General features: G+C 56.0%; 1 protein-coding gene across 1 annotated transcript; it reads right to left on the reverse strand.

The window, feature by feature from the left end:
• Positions 1–557: 557 nt before the first annotated feature.
• Positions 558–8921, reverse strand: LOC103213812 (fructosamine 3 kinase related protein). Its single transcript, XM_007959551.1, has 6 exons — positions 8781–8921; positions 5409–5560; positions 4968–5059; positions 3303–3385; positions 1055–1177; positions 558–896 (listed from the first exon to the last, which is right to left on the reverse strand). The coding sequence occupies exons 1-6, from the start codon at positions 8919–8921 to the stop codon at positions 558–560; spliced, it is 930 nt and encodes a 309-aa protein (XP_007957742.1).
• Positions 8922–10491: the final 1570 nt, after the last annotated feature.

The following is a 10491-nucleotide window of genomic DNA, read 5'->3' on the forward strand; positions in this document are numbered from 1 at the left end:
GACATGGAAGCGAGCAGGGAACACCCAGGGACAGGGCCCCCCCCCCCCCCGCGTCAGTGTCCAGACCGGCCAGGTGGCAGCAGGGCCCAAGGCAACGTAAAGTCATGGAATGTGCTCATTTCTGTGACTGGTCATGAGAGAAACTTCTAATGATCGGCTTCGTGTGTACAAGTGCCACCCCAAAGGAGCAACCTAGAGAAGAGCTCGACCTGGACAGGAGAGCGGGGGGACACAGAGGACACCTGGGCAGCAGGGATGGCTCGGTGATGGCCCTGCAGGAGCACCACGCCTGACTCCAGCCCTCCTGGGATCATCTTTCTAGTGCACTTGTATATGTCTGACATACACAAGTTGAGGATGACAAAAGCATTTTCCTGAAACCTTATGTACTTCACAAGGTGGAAAACAAGGTGCTCAGTTGGTCATGAGCTCTCCCAGCGAGAGATCACGCAAGGAGGGTGAGACACAGGGTCCTGGCTGCTGCCTGCAGCAGCAGCTGTCACACCTGAGCTTGGGTCCCTGCAGACCACCGTGGCCAACGTGCAAGGAGAGCACGCTCACCGGACAAGGTTCCGCATGATGTTCAGGGAGGAACCCCGGTACCCCAACCCAAAGTGGTTCCAGTGGTTCAGGTAGTGGAAGAGTTGGTAGAGCTGCAGCCGCTGCTCAAACCCAGGGGCCTTGGGGATCCTGCTGTGGTAGGCAGAATAAAAGGCGCCGCTGAAGCCCCCAAACATGCCGGCAATCGCCAGCTCATACTCCGAGTGCCCATAGAAAGACACAGGGTCAAAAATGACAGGCCCAGAAGCGTCCTCAGCCACGTTTCCTCCCCAGAGGTCACCATGGAGCAAGGCAGGAACAATCTTCAGGTCCCGAAACAGGTCTGGGATCTTTAGCTAGAGAGGGAACATCACGTGAAGGGCTCAAACATTGTAGGCACACCTCAGATGCACCCCACCCATGTGCAGCAGCTCACACACAGGGCAGAGGCCAACAGATGCCCAGCTGGCAGGATCCACAGCCCTCCTCCTCCTCCTCATGATGGGACACTCACCTGCAGGGCGGCCCAGAGCTCGCGAGCTTCACGGTCCCCAGACTCCCTCTCCACCATGTCCATCTGGGGCTGAATGCGCTGCTGGGCAAAGAACACGACCCAGTCCTTCTGCCAGTCATTCACCTACACAGGGGACACTGAGTTCACGGACAGGGCAAGGCCAAGGATGAGGAGGAAATAACACAGCTGCTGCCCCAGGACCCCTCTGCTGCAGACACCAGAGTCATGGACAGCTGTCTGTCAGTGATTCCACAGACAGGACACCCCACGGGTCTGACCGTCCCTCAGTAATTCCACAGACGGGACACCCCACGGGTCTGACCATCTACTGGTAATTCTATGGATCGGGAACACCCCATGGGACCAGCCGTGCATCAGAAATTACACAGATAGGCTACCCTACAGGACTGACCATCCATCAGTAATTGCAGATAGAACACCCAGCAGGACCAACCATCCATCAGTAATTCCACAGACAGGACACCTCAGGGGTCTGACCATCCCTCAGTAATTCCACAGACAGGACAGCCCCACGGGTCTGATTATCCCTCAGTAATTCCACGGACAGGATACCCTACAGGTCTGATCATCCATCAGTAATTCCACAGACATGGCACCCCACAGGACAGACCATCCATCAGTAATTTGACAGACAGGACACCCCACGGGTCTGACCATCCCTCACTAATTCCATGGACAGGACACCGCCACCAATTCTCACCGTCCATCAGTAATTCCACAGACAGGACACCCCACAGGTCTGACTGTCCCTCAGTAATTCCATGAATAGGACACCCCACAGGACCAACCATCCATCAGTAATTCCATGGACAGGACACCCCACAGGACTGACCATCCATCAGTAATTCCACAGACAGGACACCCACATCACTCTCACTGTCCATCAGTGATTCCACAGGCAGGACACCCCCACCAGCTCACCATCCATCAGTAATTCCACAAATAGGACAGCCCCACAGGTCCGACCATCCCTCAGTAATTCCACAGACAGGACACCCCACAGGTCTGACCATCCGTCAGTAATTCCACACACAGGACACACCACAGGACCAACCATCCATCAGTAATTCCACAGACAGGACACCCCACAGAACCAACCATCCATCCATCAGTAATTCCACGGACAGGACACCCCACAGGACTGATCATCCCTCAGTAATTCCACAGTCAGGACACCCCACAGGACCGACCGTCCACCAGTAACTCCATAGTCGGGACACCCCACAGGACCGACCGTCCACCAGTAATTCCACAGTCAGGACACCCCACCAGCTCCCGCTTTTTCTACTGAACCTCAGGATCTAGCACACGCATATTTAACTTTTTCCGTAGCTCACTTGGATTTTCGGTCTGAGCACTTTGTCTTGAAACTCTAGAGGCTACTCCTATTTCTCATCTTCTCACTCATGCAATGAAGTGCCCACTGAGCACCCACTCAGACACTATCCCTCACACTGCAGAGAATTTAACGACCACCACAGTGACCTCAAAGCGCCTGGAACCCAGAAGGAATGACACAGAAATTTACCAACACCATATGACCAGGCACAAGCAACACAGTGAGGTCAGGCCCAGGAGGAGAGGTCTGAGACAAGCAAGGCCTGGGTGGAAAGGTCTGAGTGCAGGGTGGGCAGAACACATGAGAACAGGACATGGAAAGGAAAGAGTTGCATTGCTGGCAGACCCCAAGGGCAGGGCTGTGCACAGGAGGGCTATGTCCACACTGCCCAACAGCCAGTCTCCTACAACATTCAAAAGTGAACTGTTTACAGCCCAGCCCTTGCTCACCAGGAAACCCTTAGAATATTCTAGATTAGTCCGTACCCCCTCCCACAGAGCCATGCTGCATTTCCTGAGAGCAGATGACCCCTCCTCCCACTCCTTGTCTGCTGGACACCAAACCACCCTCAGCCAAGGTTCCAGGGAACAACCGAAACCATAAAACCAAGTTGTTACCTCCTCTCATGACTTTACACTTTACACAGAGAACGTTCATTTCCAACTTTCACTCCCTGGACACCCAGCCTCTTAACTTGCTTTCTTTCCAGTTCTCTATGCTCAATGAGAGGTTAAGGCAGGTAAACTTCGTATCAGCCTCTTGGAAGTCAGCCAAGCAGAAAAGGGTGCAGAGACTCACTGAACCCTGCAGGAAAGGGGGAGGGCATGCTTCCCGACTGCACCTGGCAGCTGAGCCGACTGAGCGGCAGGTGGCACGCAAGTCACTCACCTGGGGGAGGTAGCCACAGCAGGTCACCACATCAAACCCAAATTGGTCCACAAATGCACGTTCCACCTGGCCACCACCTCTCCCTGCAAGCCAAAGAACAGAGGCAACCTGTCCCCATGCTCTGAGTGACCTTGGTCCCCCTTCTCCGCCTCACCCCCTATTTCCACAGACAAGGGCCTCAGACCCTCATGGAGCCATGTTGCTGAGGCTTGGCCTTGGGAGCTCTCTCCACTGTCTCCTCGTCTCCAGGTATAAGGGGTAGCCCGGTCCACTGCCTCCTCATCTCCTCACGTGAAGGCCTGCTTCCCACCAGCAGCAACACCAGGAACAGAAACCTGTACTGGCCGACTTAATCATCAGAGGGCACCAACTGCTCTTGGCGGTGGCTCCAAAGGGTGCCGGGGGCAACAGTGAGTCCGAGACAAGTGGACATCCTGAAGGGAGGAGAGGCATCCATCCTGGGGCCCATCAGCCAAGGGTGGTTTTCAGGAGTGACTCCCCACCAGGCAGTTACAAAGGATAAACTGTTGTGTAGGATAAACTGTGAACACACACGGCCCATCTTGTGCAGCGCCACAAAGCCAAAGCAAATCCCAGCAGACTGAAGTCCATGCAGGGGAGAGACAAGCAGGCAGACAGACAGGGTCTGTCCATCCAGCACAGCAGATGCTCACAGGACAGGCAGATGGATGGGGTCTGTCCATCCAGCATGGCAGATCCTCACGGGGTACACAGGCAGACGGATGGGGTCTGTCCGTCCAGCACAGCAGATCCTCACAGGACAGAGAGGCAGACAGATGAGGCCCGTCTGTCCAGCACAGCAGATCCTCACAGGGCACACAGGCAGACGGATGGGGTCTGTCCGTCGAGCACAGCACATCCTCACAGGGCACACAGGCAGACGGATGGGGTCTGTCCGTCGAGCACAGCACATCCTCACAGGGCACACAGGCAGACGGATGGGGTCTGTCCGTCGAGCACAGCACATCCTCACAGGGCACACAGGCAGACGGATGGGGTCTGTCCATCGAGCACAGCAGATGCTCACAGGGCAGACAAGGTGCACCCTCCCAGCACAGTGGGTTCTGTTCTTTGTTTCCTGGTGTGTCAGCTACTCTCTGCTTAGCAGAGCTATCATGCAGACCGCATACGGGTCACCAAAAGCCAACAACATGGAGACACCCCCCGTACCCTGGCCCAGACCCTGAGGGCTCCTTAGAGGCAGACACAGGCTGCAGATGTGGCTCCAGACAGAAAGCCACGGAAGCTCGTGGGAAGCATCCTTCAGGGAGTAGCAGTCAGAGCAACCACTACACAGCAGGTCTGGAGCCCACCAAGTAAGTACCTCCCTCAAGACCAGGCTTGGTGCTGACCTCTCAGTGCTGCAGCAGGACCCCCTCACCCACCCAGGCCAGTATTCTCACCTAGGTGGGGTCCTCACAGCCCACACAGGAGCCACACTCCTACCCACTGCACCACCATGCTCAGTGCACCCTGTGCCCACCACCTCCCTCTCCCCACTGCTTCCCCTACATACTCCCTGCATCCTCGAGCCAAGCTTGGCACCAGTGCCCCACTTCAGGAGCGCCTCTCCAAGCTTCCCCCGCCATCATTCCCTCTCCTCACCCCACACTTACCATGCCCTCCCCCACCCTGTGCCCGTACCGACGGTGCTATCCTCCTTCCGGAGCGCCTCTCCAAGCCTCTGGTTATCCAGGTGCAGATCGGCCAGCTGGGCTCCAAGCGTTGCGGCGTGACTGTGAAACCAAAGGTAGCCATTGTCTACCAGACACTAATAAGGTGGCATGCAGAGGCAGACCTGCACCTACTCTAGGCCTCGTGGCACTGGAAGTGGGTCATGCATTGAGGAATCAAACTCCACTCAGGGAGGAGAGGGGAGACAAGGGCTTTGTTACTCACTCATCCCGTCTCACCCAAGCTCATAGGCAGGCCTTCAATGGCATCTCCCCAAAGTCCCCTCCCACCAGCCTGACCCCACACTGCACCACCCCCTGTATAGAACCCAAGACCTCCTTGCAAATGTTCCTCAAATGATCCTCAAATACAAGCTTCAGGGACACAGCAAGCTGGGGAGGCCGGACGCACCTGCTCAGGTACCGCATGTCCAGGTGCTCCATCACGAGCACACTCCCACCGCCGGGCCCATCGAGGACTGCAAGGGGCTTGGGCACCCTCACTGTGCCTGTGCGCAGGATGGCAGTGAGACTCGCCATCTCACCTTCAAACATTCTTCGGGCCTGTTGGGAGGAGGGGGCAGGAAGTGGACACACTTTCAAGCCACAGCCTGGTCAGGGACTCAGCAGACAGTGACAGCCATCATGAAGGTGCCTCTTGGGGCCTCTCACACAGGGCAGAGGGTATACACTGGACCTGGCTGGATTTGTATGCCATGGCTGAACTCAACGGCACGCTTCCCCACTGCTTCCCCAGAGAGGAAAGGCCCAATATCTAGCTGGGCTGGACTGTGGAGGTCGTGTCTGTCAACCTCCAGCCTCTCTCAACTACAATCCCTGCTCACACACACCACTCCTTCCGTGCAGTGGCCCTTGTCTAGGTGTATACTCAGGAATCGGGTCACTTTTCACTTAGGTGGATCACCACATTCTATCCCACCCCTCATGGCACCGGCAACCATCTCTACCACCATATCTGTCCCAGTCCAAAGGACAGCAGTGGCACCCCACCTGGGCTCCTGCCCCGCCCTTCATGCCCTTGACGCCAACCTAGAACACCTCCAACTAGACCCCTTCTCCACTTCCCTCCCAACACAGGCCCCACACCTGGCACCTGCCCACTGCCTGGCCCTCTCTACCCCAGCTCCACCACACACATGTGCACATACACACAACGCACGTGTGCACACAGTGCGCACACGTGCACAAACTTTGGGCTGTCTCAGATGACTCCTCCAGCCTTGAGGCCTCCCCCAGGGTGTCACCTTGGCCCAAACTTTGTCCCTTGCTGAGGCAGCTCCTTCCTAGTCAGCCTTCAGGCGTCAACTTAACTGTCAATTTCAGATTCTCAGAGAAATCTTACCTAACTTCCTAGACTAGGTAGCATCCCCTTTAAAAAACATATTTTCCTAATTAAAATTGTATTGATGTATGTGTAGAAAAGTGCACAACTCCAAAGGGAATGTTCAAAGCTACTCACACCTTTACCACCACCACGACAGCAAGTCAAATACTCTACTCCTCAGGTCGCTTCCCTCCCCAGCACTCACCATCCCACCATGAACATCCCACCCTGAACGCAGCCAGGGGTCCAGGTGGGGATGGTTGCTTTCCCTGTACTTGAGACTGGCCCATGTGGGCGTGAACAGTGCTAGTTCACCTTCTTTGGTGTGTATGCCTCACCTGTGACACCCCCTTTAAAGGCCTCCATCCATCCAATGAGGATGGACATCTGAGTTGCCAGTCTGGAGCTACAACAAACAGTGCTGTATGAACTTCCTCCTACCGATTCTCACACTTACTAACTCTGTGACCCTGGTTAAGCTACTTAAGTTCTCCGTGCCTCAGTTTCCACATCTGTAAAATGGCAATGACAGGGCTGATTTCCTGGGGCTGCTGCCATGATTAAATCGGTCAATGGCTAACACGCCACAGTTAACAGTTACACAGCTTACACAGTGCCTTTGAAATGCTCCAGAAACATGATCCACACCTTGAAAAGGTACGTGCTGAGGAGGAAGATGAGAATTGTGTCTGGAGGAGGATGTTCAGACACCAAGTACTCACTTTGAAAGGTAAAAGGACCACGGGGGCCCTGGCTCCACTTTGCGCTGGAACAGCGGTCAAGGAAAGCAAGGGAAGGGAAGTGTGAAGAAGAAAGGCAAGGTGGAGGAAGGGCAGGCTGTGGACCCAGCCAGAGGCCAAGTCCCCTCACAGCAACGTCCACTGCTGTGCAGCCCACAGTTCCAGCAAAAGCCAAGAGCACTGCTCCTGAGCGGAACCAGGCAAAACAAGCATGGCCTGTTGGGCAGAGCACCGAGAGATCTAGAGCTGAAAAAAACAGGTGGAGGAAGAGACGCTGGGAAGAGAGCCACTGCACACGCGTGCCAAGGACAGATAACAAGAATCAAGAGGGTCCGAAAAGGAGAGCAACGATGGCGACACAACATGCCACCAGTGTCCCTGAGCTGTAGAGGGGGAAGTTGTTATGCTGGTGAATGTCTTGTTGTGTGTGTTCCCCCCACAACAAAAGTAAAAAAACAAAATAATCAAGAGGGAAAGGGAAACAACTGGGCCAGGTCAGCTCCAGCAGAGGAGAGAAACAGGAGGGCAACCTCGCTCAGAGGTCTGAAGGTGCCTCCGCCTCCCAAGAGGCAGAACACAAATGTAACCTCCCATTCAATATAATCAGCAAACACTTACCCCATGGCCAGTATGTGAACCCAACTCCCACTACAGATTCCAAAGCCAGCTAGAAACAGACAACACATTTGGAACTACTCACCAAAGGACACGGAACTTGTGAAGAACAGGGGAAAAAGAAAATGGACTTCAACATAGGAAGAGCAGTGACTGAGGACATACAGAGCCACTGGGCATCGGACCTCAATGGTAACGGTTTGGTTTCTCTGCCTTACTGTTTGTTCAGCAAGCCTGGTGGTGCAATGGCTAAGCGCCTGGCTGCTGACCGGAAGGCTGGCAGTTCAAACCCACCTGCCACGCCATGGGAGAAAAGACCTGGGGGTCTGCCCCTGTAAACCCCAGAGCCAAGGAAACAGTATGGGGCAGCTGTCCTCTGTCGTGTCGGGCCCTTATGAGTAGCAATCCACTTGATGGCTCCTAACCTAACAAGGGCCTGAAGAAGCAACGGCACAACACTGCTTACAAAGCATCACTCAGGGCTCCCTTTCAACTAACGAAATACTTCTTGCCCTGCAATCAACCCAAAATTCTGAACGGCTGCAACTGCTAGTGACGGCGGAGTCACAGGCCCGACCGGGTGGATGAGGGCGGCGGGAAGCCCTGAGTGGACGGAGGGGGACCACCCACGAGCGACCCCCATCTGGGCTGAGTCTCTGAAAGGCCACCTCCAGGACCAGGGATCACGAACCCCCAGGAAAGGGCGAAGCGGGTGGCCCGAGGCTCACCTCCAGGGTCCGGAGAGAGCAGCCCATTTTGGACTGAGATCACCCCACGACGTGGAAGGCTGCGCTCCCTTCTGACAATAAAAGAGTGAATTCCGCGGGAAAGGCGCGAGCCCCAGCGTCTGCGAGCCGAGGGCCTGCGTGGGCTCCTCGCCGTCCCAGCCTCCAGCTGAGAGGCCCGGCCAGCACGGGAGCTGAGGGGGACCCTCTGTCGTCTCCACGGTCCTCCACAGCGATCCTGCAGCGCAGGCGCCCGAGCCTGCGACGTCCCCTCGGAACAGGACCATGGACTTGGACCCCGCCAGCCCCAAGCTCCACCCGACCCCGACGCACGGAGCCCGCCTCCCGCCGCGGCTAACCTCCGCCTTGGAGTTCACTTTCACAAATACACGTCCTCTGTCGGTGTCGTAACTCTGGCCCTGGCTTATGCACCCGCCCCCCGAGTGACCCGTGGCCTTGACGGAACCATAGCCCAGCTCGCGCCGCAGTAACGCCTCCATGGTTCCAGGACTCGCCGCTCGCCTCTCCAAGGGGAAACCCAGACACCAGCGACCACAGCCCGGCCCCGCATGCGCTGGAGGGGCGGGAGGGGCGCCGGGAATGGCTGGAGGGGAAACGTCACGAAGGGGCGGGATCGTTCATGGGGACGCCCAGGGATTGGGTGAGAGACAAATATGCTAGTGTGTGGGGGCGGGACCGAACCACAGGGATTAAGGCGGGTCTTGAGGCGAAAGAAGCCTGGCGAGGGCTGAGCAGATGCGGAGAGAATGCGGTGATTAGGTGACGGGTGAATGACGTCACATGGGCATGCAGAAGCGCGGGGTCTCCACTCGACTTTGCATTTCAAGACGGCGGCGGATGCTCACCTTGTACTGCAGGTCTCTACCGTCCATAGCCATTTATTAGACTAGTGCCCGGCTCAGGACGCAGAATCGTGGCCCACGCTGCTGTTGACAATGGGGCTGCCGGAATCTAGGGCACTTGCCCCGCCCTCTGTCCTGGTCCTCTCTCCCTCTGGAGTTCCCAGGCGGGGTACTTGCAGCCTTCAGCGCCCAAAGCCGTGTTGCACTCGGTGGAGGATTCCCGGACTGTAAGCAGCGGCCTACAACCCCCTTAAGGGTGCAGCCTTACTTTGTTCGGGGTAATCATCCGACTGGCACGTCTCTGATTACACATAAGTTCTTCGAGGGCAGCGTCCACTGCCGTCTGCCTCATGCTTTCAATAAGAATGTGTCAAAACAAGCGGTGACTGTAGAGTGATGAGCCACCCAGAGCTAGTAAATGTGACTATACTTGGAGAAAGGGTCTTTGCAGGAGTCAGACCGTCCTAGGGCAGGTATCCTTCCTTATAAGAGACCGAAGACAGAGCGACGACATTCTGCCACCTCCCATGGCACTGGCAACTCTCCACCCCAAGACACAAGGACGGCTGTGAAGGAGGCGGCTGCCACGAGCTAAGGAATGCCAAGCACTCTGGTGGCACCAGAAGCCGAGAGAGGGGCATGGGACAGATTCTCCCTCAGAGCCCCAACAGAAATCAGCCTCTGGCCTCCAGATCCGAGAACCAGCATCTGTTGTTTCGTGGTAATTTGTCACAGCAGCCCCAGGGAACTAAGAGGCCTTGAACATTGACCCACAAACCTGGTCTTGACTGAAGTAGACTGCCACATCTTTCTCCTGCAGGGTAGCTGGTGGGTTCCAATTGCCCACCTTTTGGGTTCACAGCTGAGCGCTTAACCTATGCGCCACTAGGGCTCCCCAATCCAAAATAGATGGTAAAAATAATAAAGTAAGGCAAGACAGGGAGTCTTTTACCACACTTATGCCAGGGCTTGTAGTGCACACTGTTGGTGCCCCGCCCATATGCCCTTGGCACTCACTGTTTTCCAAGGTCAACCAGTAGCTTCTAGCCTCTGGCTCCAGCAACCCAGTCAAGGCTTTTTCTGGCCATTGGTGTTAGTGCAGATAGGAGGTAGGAACTGCTGGAGGGTGAACACCCCAACAGTAGCTGTCTCTGGGATGGTCTGCCCTGTTTCCCACACACTTCTGTGGGCTGCCTGCCTCACCTCC

The sequence above is a fragment of the Orycteropus afer genome, unplaced genomic scaffold (genome assembly GCF_000298275.1).
Source record: "Orycteropus afer afer isolate SDZICR_OR568_19922 unplaced genomic scaffold, OryAfe1.0 scaffold00018, whole genome shotgun sequence".
Taxonomy (NCBI): Eukaryota; Metazoa; Chordata; class Mammalia; order Tubulidentata; family Orycteropodidae; genus Orycteropus; species Orycteropus afer.